General features: G+C 44.4%; 1 protein-coding gene across 2 annotated transcripts in view; it reads left to right on the forward strand.

Annotated features, from left to right (window-relative positions):
* Window positions 1-1,270: 1,270 nt before the first annotated feature.
* Window positions 1,271-22,112, forward strand: part of LOC147115678 (uncharacterized) — a 49,216-nt gene continuing 28,374 nt past the window's right edge. For both annotated transcript variants that reach the window (XR_015078663.1, XM_085990145.1), the window contains exons 1-5: window positions 1,271-1,560; window positions 2,518-2,676; window positions 9,097-9,222; window positions 10,874-11,014; window positions 17,811-17,938. Coding sequence is in view for 1 of the 2 variants with exons in the window: in XM_085990145.1 (XP_085846271.1) it covers window positions 1,350-1,560; window positions 2,518-2,676; window positions 9,097-9,222; window positions 10,874-11,014; window positions 17,811-17,938 (765 nt within the window). In the remaining variant the exon portion in view is untranslated. The remainder of the gene's footprint in view (window positions 1,561-2,517; window positions 2,677-9,096; window positions 9,223-10,873; window positions 11,015-17,810; window positions 17,939-22,112) is intronic.

The raw sequence follows: 22,112 nt of genomic DNA on the forward strand, positions 1-22,112 counted from the left end.
ATTAACAGTCAGCACATGAACAGCAGGATGTTACTCGGAACTGGTACCTAAATATTGAAATTAAAATTCTCAGTCTCATTTTCATTACAATCCTAACTAAAATAAAATGTATTCTGCAATTATTAAATATAAGATTGTAACGCCGACAAAGCAAATAACAGATCGTCCTTTATTTGAAGTTGGGTTTATAGAGTTCAGTTAAAACACTCACTTGGTGACATGATCAGGACTCTCTGATTTGGGTAAGCGTCACACCATGCGCCATTAATCAGATTCCGAATCTTGATCAGGTTCTCTCAAGTAAGTTCGTAGAAATACTTCGCAATGCCTCGCACTTTTACTCATATAAGTGGCCTTTTTCCAAACTTTATTGCATACCATTAATCATTTGATATATTTAAGAAAAGTTTTTTTAATTTTTTGTAAATATAAATGTCTGTACATTACTAAATAGTACGTGGCAAATAAATACTTCAGCGTAATTCCCTACGTTTCATATATACTTCTAATAGGTGCTTATTTTAGGGATTTGATCCAGCCACACACCCGAATAGAAAGGCTTGGCTTTGTCACTGCAATAAATTCGTAATTAATAGAAAATAAAAACATTGTCTTGACAGAAAAATTAAACTCGAACTACAACTCTCTTACAATTGCAGTAGCATTCTGTGCCAAAATATTTTAGAATTTTATTACTACAGCATGTTCTTCTGAACATTGCCACTATTTTTCAGATAATGAGATGAAACGGGTGTGAAACATCCAAAAATAATTTTCTTTAATGCTTACACGTCTTATAACAAAGCATCCCTGGTTTCACACAGTCTTACAGCCTCTTCACAGCGTATGGCTGTCGATTTGTTATTATGGATTTGCGTCTTCTGGGAATCGGATTGAGAGTTTCAGAACTCGTTTAAATGACGAGCAGAATCACCAGGCAAATCTCCTGCATCTAGACTAAAATTCAAACTAAACTGGTATGTTTCTCTCTCACACACGTAGATGCGCAGTTTAAATTGATCATCACAAGTACAGTTTCAACCCCAGTTAAATCCTTCATTTTTAGACGTCGAATCGCTATTTGAATAAAATTGAAACTCTAAATGAGTCTATTTTAAAATACTGTAGTCATCAAAACTACAGCGCGATTGAACTGATCTGGATGTTTCAAGGCACTGCCAACGAATCTTGTAGTTCGCGCGTTTGAAAGAGGACGCTTGTGCTGCTAAAGGACCAATAGGCAGAGCGTGGGGCGGGACCCCAGAAGCGCAGACTGTACATTTAGATCTTGGCGTGGATTCCCGAGACAGTCGAGGAACGCCTGACTTCGCGCTCAAGGTTCTGGTACAATGGAGAGGTACGAAGCTGCCATGGTCTTGGGAGCGCTCGGGAATGCCATGGGCTATCACAATGTTTGTCATGAGTGCAACAAGCCTGGACTGAAATTGACGGAGTCTGATTTATCAGGAGAGATAGACACAATGATTTTAAAATCATTTCAGTGGAAGGCTCCATTTGATACCCTCATGCACATGGCAACTGCTGAAGCGTTAGCTTCTGGTGAGTTTTCTTTAGGTCTTCGCTTTTGCCCTGGCTTTGGTTTCCTCCCCCTCCCCCCTTTTTGTCCCTGTTCCATATGTTATTGAAGTATTGCTGTTTATCAGCTGCTTGACATTGGTAAAGCTGATCATATAAATGCAAGTCTTTTTTATCTCTGCCCACCGACAAACACAGTTCATTCACACGATTCCATTGCACAGATAACCTTCGTGTGATTTTATCTGTGAGGATACAAATGTTGAAGAGCGGCTCTGACCTATATCCCTGCGTCTGTATTTTCTGCTTCTTGCTTCGGGCTCCTAAAGCACGATTTTACAACAACAGCTTACAATTTATAGAGCGCCTTTAACGTAGTTAAATGTACAATGTTAACTATCAAAATTACGCTGCCGTTTCCGTATAAACTCATTTATCAAAGTGAACTTCTAAAACGAAAGGAAAATCCCAAAACCGGATACTCTATCTTTCTTTCTATTTCATCCATATTTGGATGCGAAAGGTAAATTTCGAACTGCCTCAAACGACTGACAATAGCCCTATCTAATTTTCGTGTTCCTGGGTAATAACCTCGTAGACTAGAAGTCACGTCACCAGCATAATATATACCTGATTTCACCAGTTACCTTTCCAAAGATCACACCATTTTTTTAGGGCATGGCATAGAGTAAATTTTCGACGCAAAAAGACTTTAATAGTGGAGTTACAGTCCCTAAAATAAAACAAAAATGTTGGAAATGCACCGCAGCTTCGTTTGCATCTGACAGGAGAAACCAGGTTAACCTTTCGGGTGTGGGTCCTTTATCACAGCTTGAACCTGGTGGGCATTTCCAGCATATTCAGGTTTGTTTTGCACATTTAATGTATTTCCTTTATGCTTTTGATGCAAGATTTTAGCAAATATGATCTTAAGATGGTTAGCATGTTAATAGTAATAAGCAATCTATGCTGTTCTTTTAGGGTGGGATTCCTTGCAAGAACTTTGCAGCCAAGCAGCAAAGAGATACCTCATTGCATTGCATACATACCAGAACCGTCATCCAAAACCAGTATCAGGCGGAGCCCGAGTGCAGATAAAAGTCTATACCTCCAAAGGATACACCCCGTTGAGTAGAACAGGTGAAAACCATTTCATATAATTTTAAGCAAGTGTATGTCTGTTAATTGTGCATCAAGACTGTGAAATAATAATGTCCTGGTTGAGGGAAAATGGAGGTAGATTAGAGTCACTACAGAAACTAAGGGGGCGATTTTGCCAGCCCTGGGGAGGCGGGACTGCCGGGAAAATGGCAGAATTTGGGGGCGGGTGCCCAACCTGCCCACAACCCACCTCTGTGCCATCTTGCCAGGAGGCGGGTAGCCATCCCACGCCGGGTCCCGTCTCCTTGGAGGCAGGAAGGGATTAAAGTCTATTAACTGCCTGTTAACAGGTAGTTAATGGGCAGAAAATAGGATTATCCCCTTTTTGCCCTCAAGTGCAGACTTCCCGAAGGCTCCGAAACCCGCCAGGACAGCGAGCCAAGTACTGGGTCTGTGGGGGTCAGAGGGTGGTGCAAAAGTGTGCTGTGAAGGTAAGTGATGAGTGTAGAGGTGAGTATCTGAGGGAAGTGCAAAGTGTACTTATCTTTGTTTCTTCCTGCAGGCTTCAGTCGGTGTGTATGCAGAGAGTCTCGGACCTCCATGTTGGAGATGACAGATGGCCGTTGTATTCTCAGATGCAACAACCATCTCATTTCTGTAAAAGAAAGACGTTTGATGAGGTCTTGAATTCAAGACCTTATCAAACTACAGAGACTGTCACTGGCAGCTTCACAGAGCTACAAGAAGCACACTATACCTCCTATTTTGGTATAGTGACAATTCATCTGTCAAACATTTTTGACAGATGAAATGTCATACGTTGACGTTCTCTGCAACCGGCTTTCCCTTAATTGGCCTGCTAAGTCTGCTGGGTGGGCTTAACAAGGTCAATCAAGGGAAAATAGCGTGGGTTGGCCGGAAGTTGATGGAGGCGGGATTGAAACCCAACAAGTGGGAATCCCGCCTCCAAAAGCTCCCCATTGAGAAAATCATCCCCATAATAAAGAATTTAATGACCACGAGAATTAGTACAAACCAATGATATTCAGATATCAACAGATTCAGATGACACTATATTGTCCTCAATTGAACTCTGAAATGAGATTACAGCTTTGGAGCTATTCCATTGAAGGATTCTTCTTCACATATTTTATATGTTACTAAATTTGTGGAGCTGATTGTATTGTTATTTTGTCACCAGCTGTTGCCAGGGTAGACATGAATAGCCAGTGTGCTTCTTGTAGTCAGTGTATGATGCTGTTCACAGTGAAGAATTAGTGACTGACTGCTGTACAATGACTGCAAGTTTATCAATTGATAATCTACAGTTATCAGCAAAGCACAGTTAGTCACTGTGTGGCGGGGGCAGGTTGGTAGAGGACCTTTGTCTTACGGATGTTTAGTGTAAGGCCCATGCTCTCGTATGCTTCGGTGAAGGTGTTTACGATGGTTTGGAGTTCGACCTCCGAGCGAGCGCAGACGCAAGCATCGTCTGCATACTGTAATTCGATGACAGAGGATGGGACGACCTTGGACCTGGACTGGAGGCGACGGCGGTTGAACAGTTTCCCATTTGTTCTGTAAACTGTGCTGCCCCCCGATTATCAAAATCCACGACAAGGCCTTGGACAACGTGAACCACTTTCCACACCTCGGGAGCCTACTGTCAACAAGGGCAGACGTCGACGACAAAGTCCAACAAACCCGGCACTAAGCTCATGGTGATACCTGCCCTGCTGTATGCCTCAGAGACATGGACCATGTACAGCAGGCACCTCAAAGCACTGGAGAGGTACCACCAATGCTGCCTCTGCAAGATCCTGCAAATCCATTGGCAGGATAGGCGCACCAACGTCAGTGTTCTTGCTCAGGCCAACATCCCCAGCATTGAGCATGGTCAGAGCTTCGATCAGCTCCGATGGACGGGTCACATTGTCCGCATGCCCGATACGAGACTCCCAAAACAAGCGCTCTACTCGGAGCTCCGGCACGGCAAGAGAGCCCCAGGTGGGCAGAGGAAACACTTCAAGGACACCCTCAAAGCCTCCTTGAAAAAGTGTAACATCCCCACCAACACTTGGGAATCCCTGGCCCAAGACCACACAAAGTGAAGGAGAAACATTTGGGAAGACGCCGAACACCTCGAGTCTCTTCGCCGGGAGCAAGCGGAAGCCAAGCGCAGGCAGCGCAAGGAGCGCACGTCAATCCAAGCACCCCACCCACCCGCCCCTCCAACCACCGTCTGCCCCATCTGTGACAGAGACTGTAGGTCCCGCATTGGACTCATCAGTCACCTGCGAACTCATATTTTTAATGTGGAAGCAAGTCATCCTCGGTTCCGAGGGACTGCCTAAGAAGAGAAGACAGTTAGTCATCAGTTAATCTAAATTGGAGATTCCGTTGTGATACAAGGTGAACTCTGCACAAAATGAAAATAAAACAGTTCACATGACAACCTCAGTAGTTTTATACAACAGGAGCAAATCTTCCATGCTGTTGCTCACAGGTAGTTCGAAGTATGAGTGGAAAGGCAGTGGTGGAAAATAATCAACTGTGCTGAGCGTCACAGAATGATCAAGGAGAGATGATGTACCATGGTCACAGAGGATATCACGTGACTTTGATCAGGGCAACCTTGATGCGGACAGTGGGGCAGAAACCAGACTGAAGGGGCTCAAACGGAGTTGTGGGAGGGGTGAACATGGAGTTGGGAAGTGACAAAACGCTCAAGGACTTTGGAGTGGAAAGGGAGGTTGGATGGTAGTTGGTGAGAACAAAATGGCTTGGTTATGCTTTTTGAAGAGCATGAGATGATGGAAATTTTGAATAGGAGGGGATTGGTGCCTGACCAGAGGGACCCATTTACAATGTTGGTGAGCATAGGATTAAGAAAGATAACTAAATGATCAGGAGTTGGGTAGGGAGAGGATTGCGGTAACAGGAGATGGTCCTCATGGAAAATATGAATTTGGAGAGGGAATTGGGAGCAATGGTGAAGAAACTAGAGTTATAATGGATTGGGATGAGGTGAGTCATGGGCTGGGAGAAGGTTGAAGATGGACGTAAGGTCAGGAGGAGGTTGTGGCTGAAGCACCTGCATAGATGGTCTTACATTTGGAGACAAAAAAGTCCAAAAGTTCCTTGCATTATTGTTAGAGTTGGGGTTGGAGCAGCAGTTGAAAGAGGTTGCAGGAATGTTTGTCATTGAGAAGAGGAATCTGGGATTATCCTTCCCCGCCATGATGTTCCTGGAATTATCCTTCCTTGCCATGATATTCCTGGGATTATCCTTCCCCACCATGATGTTGCTGGGATTATCCTTCCCTGCCATGATATTCCTGGAATTATCCTTCCCTGCCATGATATTCCTGGGATTATCCTTCCCTGCCATGATGTTCCTGGGATTATCCTTCCCCGCCATGATGTTCCTGGGATTATCCTTCCCCGCCATGATGTTCCTGGGATTATCCTTCCCTGCCATGATGTTCCTGGGATTATCCTTCCCCGCCATGATGTTCCTGGGATTATCCTTCCCCGCCATGATGTTCCTGGGATTATCCTTCCCCGCCATGATGTTCCTGGGATTATCCTTCCCCGCCATGATGTTCCTTGGATTATCCTTCCCCGCCATGATGTTCCTGGGATTATCCTTCCCCGCCATGATGCTCCTGGGATTATCCTTCCCCGCCATGATGTTCCTGGGATTATCCTTCCCCGCCATGATGTTCCTGGGATTATCCTTCCCCGCCATGATGTTCCTGGGATTATCCTTCCCCGCCATGATGTTCCTGGGATTATCCTTCCCCGCCATGATGTTCCTGGGATTATCCTTCCCCGCCATGATGTTCCTGGGATTATCCTTCCCCGCCCTGATGTTCCTGGGATTATCCTTCCCCGCCATGATGTTCCTGGGATTGTAAGAAGTTTTAGCTTTGGAGAGGAAGGTGTGATACTGTTTGGTGTGCTCAAGCCAGATCTAGCAGTGGAAAGCTGGACCAGTCATTGAATAGTTGCACTTGAGCCTATGACCCTTAACAACACCACGGCTACTATCTCAAAGCATTTTTACAAAATAAATAGCTTTTTTAGGTGCAGTGACTGTTGTTATGTAGGGAAGAGTGGCAGCTATCTGCACCAGCAATATCCCACGAGAGAGATGAGTGATATTGTGGCAGATAAAAGGAAAATTTTAAATGTTAGTTAAGCTAAGGGATGACAAAGTGCCAAAGCCTAATTGGATACCTGCTAGGATCATGAAGGAGTTGAGGGAGGAAATTGCAGTGGCCCTAGAAATTAAATTGAGTGTGGATGTGTGCCAGAGGACTGGATAGCAACCAATTTAGTACCCATTTTTAAAAAGAAAACATAGTTAATCTGGGTAATTACAGGCTAGTTAGCTTAACATCTGTAAATCGCAAAGTCTTTAATTAAAGATGGAATGACCACATATCTAGATAACAAAAAAATGGTTAGAAGCAGCCAACAAAGATTTCAAAAGAGACGATTGTGCTTGACAAAACTCATTGAATTCTTTGAGGAGGCAACAAACAAACAAGGTAGGTGGGGGAAATGCAGTGTACATGGACTTCAGGAAAGTCTTTGATAAGATAAAACATGGGGAATTACTAGAGAAGTTTAAGGGGTATGTAATTACAGGGAGGATAGCAAACAGGATTAAACTTTTTTTTAGAAGAGAGAAAATGGAGAGTAGGAGTTGAGGCAGTTTTTCCAGAGCGGTTGGAAGTGGGTAGTGGTGTCCCTCAGGATTCAGTTCTGGGGCACTTCCATTCAGTGTGTATAGCAATGATTTGGATATAGGCCTTGTAAGAGTGGTGTCAACATTTGCAAATGATACCAAAATAGGAGGTATAGTTAATTCTTTAGAAAATCGAAGGAAGCTGTAATGGGATATTGATAAGATGAAGGAATAGGCTAAAAAGTGGCAGATGGAATTCAATGTCAGTAAGTGTAATGTGATGCATTTTGGGGGAAAAAATCACAGCAGTAATTGTACTCTGAATGGAAGTAGGCTCGTGTTGTGGAAGAGCAGAGGGATTTGTGGGTACAGGTTCACACAACATTAAAGGCAGCAACTCCGGTTAATCAGGCTGTGAAAAAAGCTAATAAAATTCTAGGTTTTATCTCCAGAAGTAAAGACTATAAATGCTAAGAGGCAACGATGCGTCTACGTGAAACCTTAAGACCACAGATAGAGTATTGTATGCAGTGTTGGGCTCCATACGATAGGAAGAATATTGAGGCTTCAGAGAAGGTACAACACAGGTTGACTAGGATGCTGTCTGGTATGAAGACATGCAAATACGAAGGAAGACTTTAAGCATTGTTTTTTTTTTGTTACAACAATGCAGATTATGGAGCAATATAATAATGTGCTTAAAATTATGAAAGGATAGGATAGGTGAGATAGAAGCAGACTGTTTCCAGTAGCTTTGGGGTAAAGAATGAGAGGCCATAGCTACAAGATTAAATGTAAGAAATTTAGAACAGAGGGCAGGAGAAGCTTCTTCACTCAAGTGTAGTGTAAACACCGTTCCAGACTGGTTGGGCCAAATGGCCTGCTTCCATGATGTAACTTTTATGCATTTACTTCAGAAAACAGTGGGAGAGGATATATGTGGTGGTAGAGCTCAGTGTAACAATTTCAGAGAATGCCAATCTCTGACAAGATCTTCATGTTACAATCTGGAATGTAGAGACTGTGGCACACTGTGCATATACCTTACTTTTCTATTATGAACAGAGTATTTTGTAACACCTTGTCATTTTGGGAGAAGCAAAGATGACCTGGACAGAAAACTATTCAATTTAGTGGGGTTGTTAACAAGCAAAAGCAGCCAATGCAATGTGAGATTGTATGTAACTCAAAAATTCTGTTGAAAGTTTGAATAATCGAGTCAAGTACAGTAATTGGCATTTCAAAAGGTATTCAAAATAATCTGGTATTGTAAGTATACATATTGCCTTAGTAAATGCTGAATGTTTTGGTGGACCTTGACTGATTCACTGGAAATATTCTGATGTATACAGCAATTTTGTGATGATACAAGTGGAAATTCCATTTCAAAGCTAAGGGCGCAGTTTGAACAGTTTGCACTTTTACGTTTGAACATTATGTTACTGACTTCATTTTCGTAGAACTTGAGCGGCACATTTGTAATGTATAGAATATTTATTAATAGGTTTGTATTTACATAAAACATGAGCTTTACTCATTCAGTCAGCACATTGAACGTTTTTCCCTGCTTAGATATTAAAGGAATGAGATTATCCACCATGATTGCAGTTCAATACAATAAAACGGGAAAAACTAAAGCCAATTAAAAGCTGGCTCCTTAAAATGTATGAATAATCCGTATTTCTTTTAGTAACATTGGTATGTGTTAGTTATGTGGAATTTGAAACACCACTATTAATCGGCTGTCACATGCCAATTCACAGAACCTAAATTTGGAGCAGCTGCAAGAACAATGTGCATCGGTATGTGCTATTCAAAGGCAGAGCAACTGAATGACCTCCTGCAAGCCAGCATTGAATGTGGTCGAATGACGCACAGTTATCCAGCAGGTAACACGCAAAGGATTATGTAATACCCTTTTAGGAATAAACATTTGTACCTGATGACCACCAAGAGAATTGTTCCACTACAATACCATAAAATAAATCTGTTCATATTTTCTGCCAATAGCATTCACAATATGCACACAGGAATCGATGTGTATCAGGACCTCAAATCTAATGCTATACTTAGAAACCCACCAAAAACTACATTGTAGCAAAGAGCACATTACAACTGGGTCTACACCAGCTGTGTAGTGCTATAAAATGTAGATGCTGTAAATAGCAGCACTTTATTGAAGCAAATAGTACATTTATCATCTCTGTATTCATAAGTAAAACAACTAGGAAAAATTAAGTAGAAAATTATGTGATGTTCTTTAACCAATATATTACTGAGTCAGATTCTGGTTTATTCCATCTTGTCCAAACTCTCATGTACATTACATAGAGTTACAGCAGAGAAACAGGCCATTCGGCCCAACCAGTCCATGCCGGCCTTTATTCTCCACTTGAGCCTCCCCCTGTCCTTCCTCATCTAACCCTATCAGCATAACCCTCTATTCCCTTCTCCCTCATATGCTTATCCAGCTTCCTCTTAAATGCATTTGCACACTTGCCTCAAACACTCCCTGTGGTAGTGAGTTCCACATTCTCACTACTCTCTGGGTAAATAAGTTTCTTCTGAATTCCCTATTTGATTTCTTGGTGACTATCTTATATTGATGGCCTCTAGTTTTGCTCTTGCCCACAAATGGAAACACTCACTCTGTGTCTACTCTATCAAAACTTTTCATAATTGTAAAAACCTCTATTAAGTTACCCCTCAGCCGTCTCTCTTCAAGAGAAAAGAGACCCAGCCTGTTCATCCTTTCCTGAAAGGTATAACCTTGCATTTCTGGTATCAACCTTGTAAATCCTTTTTGTACCCTCTCCAGTGCCTTTATCTTTTACAAAATGGCGCCCAGAACTATACACAGTACACATATCACTCTCGTCTTTAATCTATCCTATATAATACTGCACATTGTATATCATACATGTGATGCAACAACATTGATCATGAGAAGGGTGCAAATTTATCTTCCCAATTCTGCACAAAGCAAGTTCTCAAACTCAGCTACGCCATCAATGGCCATTTAATATGAAGACTTAAGGCGGGTGCAAAGATTCTAGGGTGTGTCTTCTGGTCCACTCTTGTGCATCCGCTAGTGGATGATTCAAGAGAAGCATTTGGGACTGGCATGAAAGTGAAGAATACCTGAAAGAGAAGAAAAAATATCTTTATCTGGTGTTCTGTATATTTTTTAGATTTGTACCTGCATTACATTTAAGTTTCCATTGTATTTGTTTCAATGTATCGTACACCACCATGCTGTATTATTCTGTACATTGATTTCACTCTGGTATCTTTCGTGCACCAGGAATTTGCAATCAAGCTGGGTCCAAGAAGGCAGGCCTACTGTCTGAACTCAGTTGCACTGATTTTTGATATTATGGAACAAAACTGTACAATGAATTGCACACATCACTATAGAGTTGAAAGTGTTTTGTTCTTAAAGGATGTGCAATAGAAAAAGCTGATTGTTACTTTAATATTCAAAACACTTCAGACTGGTTCTATTTACTATCTGAAACATTAAAACATGTTCCTCTGTAGGGTTTCTAGGTACTTTCTGTACAGCACTTTTTACATCATATGCTATTCAAGGGAAGCCTATTGCTCAATGGGGACGTAGGATGATGGAAGTGATGCCCACTGCGGAACAGTACTGTGAAAGGAAGATGAAGCACTTTTCAGGTAGTTTTTTTAAATTAGTTTATGGGATGTGGGCATTGTTGGCAAGGCCAGCATTTATTGCCCATCCCTAACTATCTAGTTTGCAAATCTATTTCTTAATTAAAACTCTTCATAGTTTTCTCACTATTTGTATAACATTTATTTTTCGATCCTGATAGATATAATACAAGAACTTTACAAAAGTAAATATAAATTGTGAAAACATTTTGCTTCTTATGTGTGTTAGAGAATGTTGAGATAACTAGACGGTTTCTGCTTTTAAACCTTGAAATGTTTCTCATTTACTTTTGTTGTCGTGTACAAAGAAATGGAATTGCATTTAACACATTTACAATTACCTTATAACAACAGTCCCTACCATAATTTAATTACAATATTGGGTCTGCCATAGATATTCTCTTGTCATTCAGCAGCACTGTTCATAGCAATAAGTGATCTCTGCACCTTATGGTCAAGAGCATTCCCATATTGCCCAATATCGAAATATACCCAAATGCAATGGGGGGCATAACAATAGCACCTCGCGATCTGAATTGGATGTCATGTCTTCCTCACACGTGCTTCTTGAGTCTTTCAGTAGGCAGACTGATAACACCTTAGTAAGACGAGACCAGCTAGAAATAGTTAACCTTCATTATTTTATAGTGAATGTGCTGAGTAACTATTTTAACCAAATTTCACCTTTAATCCAACTAACTTCAGTTCCATCCAAGTGAATAAGTAAAATAATAAAAAATGCATCTCTCTGGCCCTTGCTGTAGGCTAAAAAAACATTTTAGTTTTCTAAGACAGCTTTTCATCTTGAACGTGGCCAGCCATCCAAGCCAAGGCTGACTTTCTTCTTAAATGAAAACTGCCTGCTCTTCACTGGCCTTCCTTTCAGCAGATCTCGCAACTGACTATCCAACTTATGAGTCTTTATTCTCTTGTTTCCTGTCTCACAGAAAGTAGGGGGCTTGGTTTATGGTCCTGCCCCCCTGTCTGGGGTTGGCCAGAGTAACTGCCAAACAAACCTGTAATTAGTTTGATATTTAATTGTTAAATGAGTGTTATGGTACTGTTAATCTAAAAGGGGAGGAATTGTAATGTATGTACTTTTAAGGGGGAGAACTACTTTTTACAGCTCCTGTATCCTGTAGTACCGGCAGTGACCACACCTGTATATAAACCCTGAGTAGCGATCTGTACAGTCAGTTGTAGTTTGAACCCTCATTCAGTAAACACCTGTTGATCGTTCCCTGCAGTCTTTTGTCTGATTATTGAAGGACACAACATTAAGATACACGGATCTAACATTGGCGACGATGCAGATTCGAACCTACCTGCAACTCTGCATCACCTCCCAGGGATTCGCTCCTGGAGAACAGTGGAAGGAGGTCGAGTCCAGAAGCACGGGCGTCGACCACGGGCAACCGCCCAGTCATCCAGCGGAGATTTGAGCATCACAGGGGAGGCTGTCGAGAGCCAGGCTTGGCTTTCCAGTCATGGTGGTCCAGCGAAACGGGCTGGCAACAGGTACTGCGCAGACCCTTCCCGGACAGCGGCGGCTAGAGCCGACCGAGCGGCACAGAAAAAGGCCGAGCAGCGTCGACGGGGGAGAGAGAGGGCAGAGCGCACAGGGCGCAGCCGGTGTTCAGGACCGAGCGGCGTCAACGGGGAGAGAGATGAGAGAGAGCAGAGAGCAGAGCGCAGCCGGTGTTCAAGGGCCGAGCAGCGTCAACGGGGGAGAGGCACGCAGGAACACGCGAGGCGCTGCCATTGCCACGAGGACCGCAGAGAGCAGCATTGGCAGCAGCGCAGGAGCAGCGCACGAAACCCACAGGGCGTTGCCATTTGCCACGAGGACCGCTGAGAGTGGCGTTGGCAGCAGCGCGGGAGACACCATTTTAAGCCACAGCGGGGAAGAAAGGAAAGCGCGGGAGACGCCATTTTAAGCCAGTCTAACCACACCCAAAAATGCCGAAGAGTGGCAGTATCACAGCGTTCGACAATGAAGTCGAAGATTGGACGACATATGTCGAACGCATAGAAGTATACTGCAAGGCGAATGAAGTGCCTTTTGACAAGAAAGCGCTGGTATTGTTGAATTCAATGGGTGCAAAAACGTATGGCTTACTACGAAACCTAGTAACCCCAGAGAAGCCAGTAGAAAAGGATTTTGAAAACATAGTGTCAATCCTACAGGACCACTTAAACCCCACACCGCTGCTGATAGCAGAAAGATTTAAGTTTCACAAAAGGAACCAGCATAAAGATGAAAGTAATGCTGAGTATTTAACGGAACTGCGCAAGCTATCGAAACACTGCCAGTTTGGAACGGGACTAGCAGATACTTTAAGGGACAACTTTGTGTGTGGGCTTCAAGGTGAAGGAACCCAGAAACGGCTTCTATCAGAAAAGGATCTTACGCTGGACAAGGCTTTCAACATGGCAGTATCACACGAAGCAGCAGCACGGGGCGCTGCAGAGATACAATGGAGACCGCAAGAATATGGCACAAATGAAATGTCATACGGAACAGTGAAATGCTATCGCTGCGGCAGAACAACACACGACCATAATGATTGCTGGTTCAAGGACAAAGAGTGCAGACAGTGTGGAAAAGTAGGACACATAGCAAGAGTCTGCAGGTCGGGAAAGAAAACCAGCAGCAAGAAATCTCCACAGGAGAAGTACAAGAAGGTACATAAGGTGACGGAGAGTAGTTCAAACGAACAGAAGAGTGATACAGACTCCGGAAGCAAGGAGCTGGGTTGTCTGAAACTACATAATGTGATCAAAACGGAGGATCACCAAACTATCTGGGTCACGCTCAAGATAGCAGGAGTCCAAGTGAAAATGGAATTGGACACAGGATCAGCCCTAACAGTCATAAACCAAAGGGACTACAAGCGGCTATTCTCACATATACCCTTGAGAGATACAAAGATTGTCTTGAAGACGTACACGGGGCAAAAAGTCTACCCCGAAGGAAAAATAAGGGTGAACGTTATATATAACGGCAAGGAAATACCAAAAATGGACCTATATGTATTGCCAGATGGAGGACCACCACTACTAGGATGTGAATGGATCTGGAAGATACAGCTAGATTGGCATTCCATACAAGCACTGACTGTAGATGACGACGTCACACCTGGACGACTGTCAAAATGCTACCTGACGCACAAGAAGTGTTCCAGCAGGGACTCTGAACACTAAAAGGCATAACAGCGATGATCAAAATAGAGGAAAATGCAAGCCCAACGTTTTTTAAGGCCAGACCGGTACCTTATGCGATCCGCCCAGCCGTCGAAGCAGAGTTGGAAGGTTTGGAACATTCAGGAGTACTGTCCAAAGTGGACTGGAGCGAGTGGGCTACACCCATCGTTCCTGTAATGAAGAGGTCATTGAGTAATACACCTGGGGAACCAAAGAAGGTTCGCATCTGTGGGGACTTTAAGGTGACAGTGAACCCAGTCTTTCACACTGTACAATATCCGCTTCTGCGGATTGAAGATATTTTCGCCTCACTATCTGGAGGGAAACGCTTCACTAAGATTGATCTGGCCCAGGCGTACCTGCAAATGGAGGTAGAAGAAGCCTCAACAGTACCTCACGAGCAACACTCATAAAGGTCTCTACCAATACAACCGGCTGGTGTTCGGGGTAGCATCAACTCCGGCTATTTGGCAAAGGGCAATGGAACAAGTCCTGCAAGGGATTCCAGGGACCCAGTGTTATTTGGACAACATCCTGGTCACGGGCGAAAATGACAGTGATCACCTCGCCAACCTGGAGCAGGTGTTCACTAGATTGAAGGACTATGGGCTCCGAGCTAATCGCCACAAATGCGAGTTTTTCCAGAAGCAGATCTCGTATTGTGGCCACGTTATTGATGAAGAGGGGTTACATAAGTACCCTGAAAAGATTGAGGCAGTAGTCAAGGCTCCAGCACCGGAAAATGTGTCACAACTGAGGTCGTTCCTCGGGCTGTTGAACTACTACCATAAGTTCTTGCCGAATTTGTCTACCGTACTACACCCACTGAACACCCTACTGCAAACGGGGGTACCATGGAAGTGGAGTGACGAATGTAAACGAGCTTTCCAGAAGAGCAAAGCATTGATCACATCAAAAGAGGTGTTGGCTCATTTCAACCCAGCACTACCAATTTGGTTGGCGTGTGATGCATCACGCTATGGCATTGGAGTGGTGCTGTCGCACAAATTCCCGGACGGCTCGGAGAGGCCAGTAGTCTTTGCGTCACGATCACTAACCTCAGCCGAGCATAACTACGCCCAGATTGACAGGGAGGCCCTCAACCTAGTGTGGGGAGTGAAAACGTTCAATCACTATCTGCACGGGCAGAAGTTCACCTTGCTGACTGACCACCAACCACTTGTCTCTATCTTTAATCCAAAGAAGGGCGTTCCGGTGATGACTGCGCAACGGCTACAAAGATGGTCCCTTTTTCTAGGGGTGCACCAATATGAAATCGCGTATAAGGGCACGAAACAGCATGGAAACGCTGATGGGCTATCACGCCTGCCACTGCCTACTGCGGAGGAAGCACCAGCAGTGGCTCCTGTCGAAATATTTAATTCGACTATAATTGAATGCTTGCCAGTAACTAACGCTGTTATAGAGAAGGAGACCCGAAATGACCCGACACTGTCTCGGGTATATGATTTGACGGTGAAGGGATGGCCAGCACATGGCGACTCACTGTTGCCAGCATTCTCATCCAGAAGAGAACAGCTGTCAGTATGCCAGGGGACCTTGATGTGTGGATCCCGAGTGGTAATTCCACCCAAGTTAAGGGAGAGAGTGCTCAATGAGCTTCACGAAGGTCATCTGGGAGGGGTGAAAATGAAAAGCCTTGCTAGGGCTTGTGTGGTGGCGGGGATCGATCAGCAAATCGAGGACCTGACCAAGAGCTGCTCAGGATGCCAGAAGGTCCAAAATGCACCACCACATGCCCCTCTACACCCATGGGAGTGGCCCTCATCTCCATGGCAACGGGTGCATATTGATTTTGCTGGTCCATTCATGGATTCAATGTTTTTAATAGCCGTGGATGCGCACTCGAAATGGCCTGAGGTGATCAAAATGTCCTCCACCACCACGGAGAAAACTATTGCAGTCCTACGGACCATTTTTGCCAGGAACGGCTTGCCAGAGCAGATTTGCTCTGATAACGGACCACAGTTTGTGTCCGAAGAGTTTCGAAGATTTATGAAAAGGAATGGGGTAAGGCATTACACATCCGCCCCATATCATCCAGCCACAAATGGATTGGCTGAGAGGTTCGTACAAACCTTTAAAAAAGCAGTAAAGGCCATGTGCGATGATGACATTCCACTGCAGCATAAGGTGGACAATTTCCTGTTAGCCTACAGAAATGCGACACATGCAGTCACCAACCAGGCCCCGGCCATGATGTTCTTTAACCGAAGGTTGAGATCTCGTCTGGATTTGCTCACACCAAATGTACGAAGAGATGTTGAGAGTAAGCAATTCCAGCACATCAATGAGAAGCTGACAAGGAGCTTCAATGTAGGGCAACCAGTCTTGGCCCGCGACTACCGAACCGAGAAATGGCAACCAGGAATGATATGCACACGGCAGGGGCCACTAATGTACACAGTGGATGTTGGGGAGAACATTATGAGATGCTATGCTGACCAGATCCTAGAGTCACAGGAACGAGTCAACCCCATGTCTCGGCCATACGTACCTGGTGAGGAACCCGACGTACAGGTCGCGTCTACCTCAGAAACAATAGCATTGGAAGCTGATGAATCAACTGACGACAGGGTGTTAGAATCGCCTCCGCACCAAGAGCGAGTCACTCGGGAAAGGCGTTATCCAGAAAGAATCAGGAAGCCTCCCCAAAGACTGAATTTATAAATAGACTATTTTCAGTTAATGTTGCATGTTAAAAGTGTTAATTGTAATTAGTTTGATATTTAATTGTTAAATGAGTGTTATGGTACTGTTAATCTAAAAGGGGAGGAATTGTAATGTATGTACCTTTTTAAGGGGGAGAACTACTTTTTACAGCTCCTGTATCCTGTAGTACCGGCAGTGAACACACCTGTATATAAACCCTGAGTAGTGATCTGTACAGTCAGTTGCAGTTTGAACCCTCATTCAGTAAACACCTGTTGATCGTTCCCTGTAGTCTTTTGTCTGATTATTGAAGGACACAACATTAAGATACACGGATCTAACAAAACCTACTATTGCACGTGATTGGTCAGAAGAGCTCCCCATCAAGCCTGATACAGACCCCCCCCCCCCCCCCCCCAAATAACAGCATAACGTAATAGAATTAATTGCATTAGAAATGATGCAGCTTACAGTTGTAGCATCTTTCACCTGATAAAACGTCCTAATTACTTCTACAGGAGCAGCAGTGGACATTGAGAAGGAATTAGGAGATGTTCAAGGAGAGGACTAAGAAATAATTTTGAGACTTTTGAAGGAGGGAAAAAGGTAGTGTGGCAGATTGGTTAAGGGAGAGAAATCCAGAATTCAGGAATGGTGGCTGTAGGCTGTGCCACTGATGATGGAGCAGAGAGCGACAAGTGGAGGGTATGTGCAAAATGTAGACTTGGAGATTGCAGTAGGGTGGAGAGAGACCCATGGAAAGATAATATTGATAGAAATATCACCAATACCTATGTTTTCAGGTGTTAATTTTCAGAATATTTATTGCTGTAACTAATTTATGTGCAGATTCTAAAGATATTGGATGTATTTTGTGTGCGTTATTTCATTTACACATGCTTATCTTTGCTCATATTCACAGATTATCGTGAGAATTGGTTTTCTTTTGAAACCAAATGGCAATTTTACCTCCAACTAAGGGGAATTCAGAAGGATGGATGTGATAACGCAATGTTTCCTAAAATCTATGATATTGAAGAACTAAACAAGGTAACATCTGGGTGGAAAATTTGGTTAGTAATAAAGCAAAGTCCATCTTTAATATCAAATTCAATTAAATAATAACTGCCTAAATGCCTAGTAATTTGAGGAGTAAAGAGGATGCTTATTTCTCGCTCACATTCCCCTTGCCAAAAATAGTCCTCCCTCTCCATTTTATCATCCGTTCAAGTACCTGCAATTTTTAAAATTTGAAGTTTGAAATAATTCTAGCATTATTGCGATCAGATCTAAACATTTTAAATGCAGTATATTCAACAACAGCAATTTGTATTTATATAGCACCTTTAACGTAGTAAAACGTACCAAGGCGCTTCACAGGAGTGTTATAAGACAAAAAATTGACACTGAGCCACATAATAAATTGGGGCAGATGACCAAAAGCTTGGTCAAAGAGGTAAGTTTTAAGGAGCGTCTTAAAGGAGGAAAGAGAGGTAGTGAGGCGGACAGGTTTAGGGAGGGAGTTCCAGAGTTTTGGGGCTAGGCAGCTGAAGGCACGGCCACCGATGGATGAGAGATTATAATCAGGGATGCTGAAGAGCGCAGAATTAGAGGAGCGCATATACCTTGGGGGGCAGAGTGGCAAGCCCATGAGGGATTTGAAAACAAGGATGACAATTTTGAAATCAAGGCATTGCTTAACCGGGAGCCAATGTAGGTCAGCAAGCACAGGGGTGATGGGTGAATGGGACTTGGTGCGAGTTAGGACACGGGCAGCCGAGTTTTGGATGACCTCAAGTTTACGTAGGGTAGAATGTGAGAGGCCAGCCAGGAGTCCGTTGGAATAGTCAAGTCTAGAGGTAACAAAGGCATGGATGAGGGTTTCAGCAGCAGATGAGCTGAGGCAGGGGCAGAGACGAGCAATGTTACGGAGGTGGAACTAGGCGGTCTTAGTTATGCCATGGATATGTGGTCGGAAGCTCATTTCAGGGTCAAATATAACACCAAGGTTGCGAACAGTGTGGTTCAGCCTCAGACAGATGCTAGGGAGAGGGATGGAGTCGGTGGCTAGGGAACGGAGTTTGTGGTGGGGCCTGAAAACAACGGCATCGGTTTTCCCAATAGTTAATTGGAGAAAATTTCTGCTCATCCAGTACTGGATGTCGGACAAGCAGTGTGACAATTTAGAGACCGTGGTGGGGTTGAGAGAAGTGGTAGTGAGGTAGAGCTGGGTGTCGTTAGCATCCATGTGGAAACTGACGCCATGTTTTTGGATGATGTCGCCAAGGGGCAGCATGTAGAGGAGAAATAGGAGGGGGCCCAGGATAGATCCTTGGGGGACCCCAGAGGTAATGATGCGGGAGTGGGAAGAGAAGCCATTGCAGGTGATTCTTTGGCTACGATTAGATCGATAAGAATGGAACCAGGCGAGTGCAGTCCCACCCAGCTGGACGATGGTGGAGAGGCGTTGGAGGAGGATGGAGTGGTCAACCGTGTCAAAGACTGCAGACAGGACGAGGAGGGATAGTTTACCTTTGTCACAGTCACAAAAGATGTCATTTGTGACTTTGAGAGCCATTTCGGTACAGTGGCAGGGGCAGAAACCAGATTGAAGGGATTCAAACGTGGGGTTCTGGGAAAGATGGGCACGGATTTGGGAGGCGACAACATGTTCAAGGACTTTGGAGAGGAAAGGGAGGGTGGAGTTGGGGTGGTAGTTTGTAAGGACGGAGGGGGTCAAGGATTGGTTTTTTGAGGAGAGGGGTGATGACGGAGAGGGGGACAGTACCTGAGGAGAGCGAGCCGTTAACAATGTCAGTTAACATGGGAGACAGAAAAGGAAGTTGGGTGGTCAGCAATTTAGTGGGAATAGAGTCGAGGGAGCAGGAAGTGGGTCTCATGGACAAGATGAGCATGGAGAGGTCAAGAGGGGAGATTGGAGAGAAACTGGAGAAAAATGTGAGTTAAAGGCTAGGGCAGGGGGGAACCTTACAGGAAGTTTGGCCTGGTGGGCTAGGGGAAGGAAGGGAAGAGGTAGAGGCAGCTGATCGGATGGTCTCTGTAGTGTATGTAACCTGTACTACCTTAAGAGGATACCTTAAGGTGAGGGACTACTTTTTAACGGCTCCTGTACATTGTAGTACCGGTGGTGACCACACCGGTATATAAACCCTGCGGAGCAAAGTGTACCTCAGTTCCGCCCTGACCCTCAATCACTAAAGACCTGTTTACTTACTTCTGTAGTCTGTGTCCTGTTATTCAGTACAACTGCACTTGTAAACACAGACTCAACAGTGGTGACTAGTCTGATCGTACCTAGCGGCAGTTTTGCATCACCTCCCCCAGTACTGATTCTGGGGCCCATTCCAAGGAAGCTTTGTCCTCCGAAACAGGCGTCGAAAAAGGGCATCCGCCCTCGACATCCTGCTGAGCACTGCATCGCACGGGAGGCCATCGGGTTGGTTTTCTGGCCACGCATTCCAACATCAGCAACAGGCAGTGATCATCCCTTCTACGACAGCGGCGGGTAAGCCCGATCGAGCGGCACGGGGGGGACATCGGCCGAGTTGTCAGTGGGAGTAGGGGAGGGAAAATGAAGAAAAAGGGTGGAGAACACGACCGCAGCCAGTGTCAGGGGTCGGACTGCAATCAGGGCAGAGACGCGCAGCAGCCAGAAAAGCGCTTTATTGCCACAAGGACCGCGGGAGCGGCGGGGCAACAAGAGCAGCAGCGCAAGGAAGCGTATACATGGGAAAATAAAGGCAGGAAGGACCGCTGGGAGGCGTGGACGGCAACAGCGTGGGAATCGCCATCTTGAGTCGGCGGGGGAAGAAGACAAGCGCGGGAAAAGCCGCCATCTTAAATAAAAAAAATTTAAAAAGCCGTCATATTAAATAATATCTGAAGGGAAAGGAGAAACTCGGCAAGGATGCCGAAAATGGGTAACATCACTGCCTTTGATAACGATGTGGAAGATTGGGCCACTTATGTGGAACGCATCGAAGTTTACTGTAGAACGAATGATGTACCGGATGATAAGAAAGCACTAACCCTATTAAACTCGATGGGTGCGAAGACGTACAGGTTATTAAGGAACCTGGTAACCCCAGACAAACCGGTAGGGAAGAGTTTCGCGGATATTGTTACTATCCTGCAAGAGCATTTAAACCCCACACCACTGTTGATAGCGGAACGATTTAAATTCTACAAAAGAATTCAACTTAGGAATTCAGCGTTGCTTTCTTCTTTAACAGAACTGCGCAAGTTATCAAAGTACTGCCAGTTCGGAACAGGACTAGCAGACGCACTGAGAGATAAGTTTGTGTGTGGGCTCCTAAGGGAAGGAACCCAGAAGCGACTGCTAGAGGAAAAGGATCTTACGCTGGACAAAGCTTTCAGCATTGCAGCATCCCACGAGGCAGCAGCACGGGGCGCTGCAGAGATACAGCAAAGGCCACTGGAATTCAGCACCAATGAAATGGCATTGGGCGCAGTAAAGTGCTATCGTTGCAGAAGGACAACGCATGACCAGAACCAGTGCTGGTTCAAAGACAAAGAATGCAGGCAATGTGGCAAACTTGGTCACATAGCGAGAGTATGCCGGTCAGGAAAGAAGACCAGCAGCAAAAAGTCACCGCAGGAGAAGTACAAAAAAGTACACAAGGTGACAGAGAACAGTTCGGATGAACAGAAGACGGATTCAGACTCCAGCAGTAAGGAACTGGGTTGTCTGAAAATACATAATGTGGGTAACACAGCAGACCACCAAACTATCTGGGTCATGCTCCGGATAGCAGGAGTCCAAGTGAAGATGGAATTGGACACAGGGTCGGCATTAACGGTCATGAATAAGCAAGATTACAAAAGGTTATTCTCGCACATTCCTTTGAGGGATACGGAGATTGTATTGAAAACATACACGGGGCAAATAGTATACCCCAAAGGAAAGATAAAAGTAAATGTGGTCTACAATGGTAAAGAAAGTCAGAAAATGGACTTGTATGTGTTACCTGATGGAGGTCCGCCACTACTGGGACGGGAATGGATCCGGAGAATAAATTTGGACTGGCATTTCATACAAGCACTGGCTGTGGATGCCTGTAAGGAGGACGACGTCAAACCTAAATGACTGTCCAAAATCTTAGACGATGCTAAGGAGGTGTTCCAACAGGGACTTGGAACACTGAAAGGAATTACGGCAACCATCAAGGTTGAAGAACATGCA

The sequence above is a fragment of the Somniosus microcephalus genome, chromosome 6, assembly GCF_052327205.1.
Source record: "Somniosus microcephalus isolate GS21.2 chromosome 6, FLI_Smic_1.0, whole genome shotgun sequence".
NCBI classification, from domain to species: domain Eukaryota; kingdom Metazoa; phylum Chordata; class Chondrichthyes; order Squaliformes; family Somniosidae; genus Somniosus; species Somniosus microcephalus.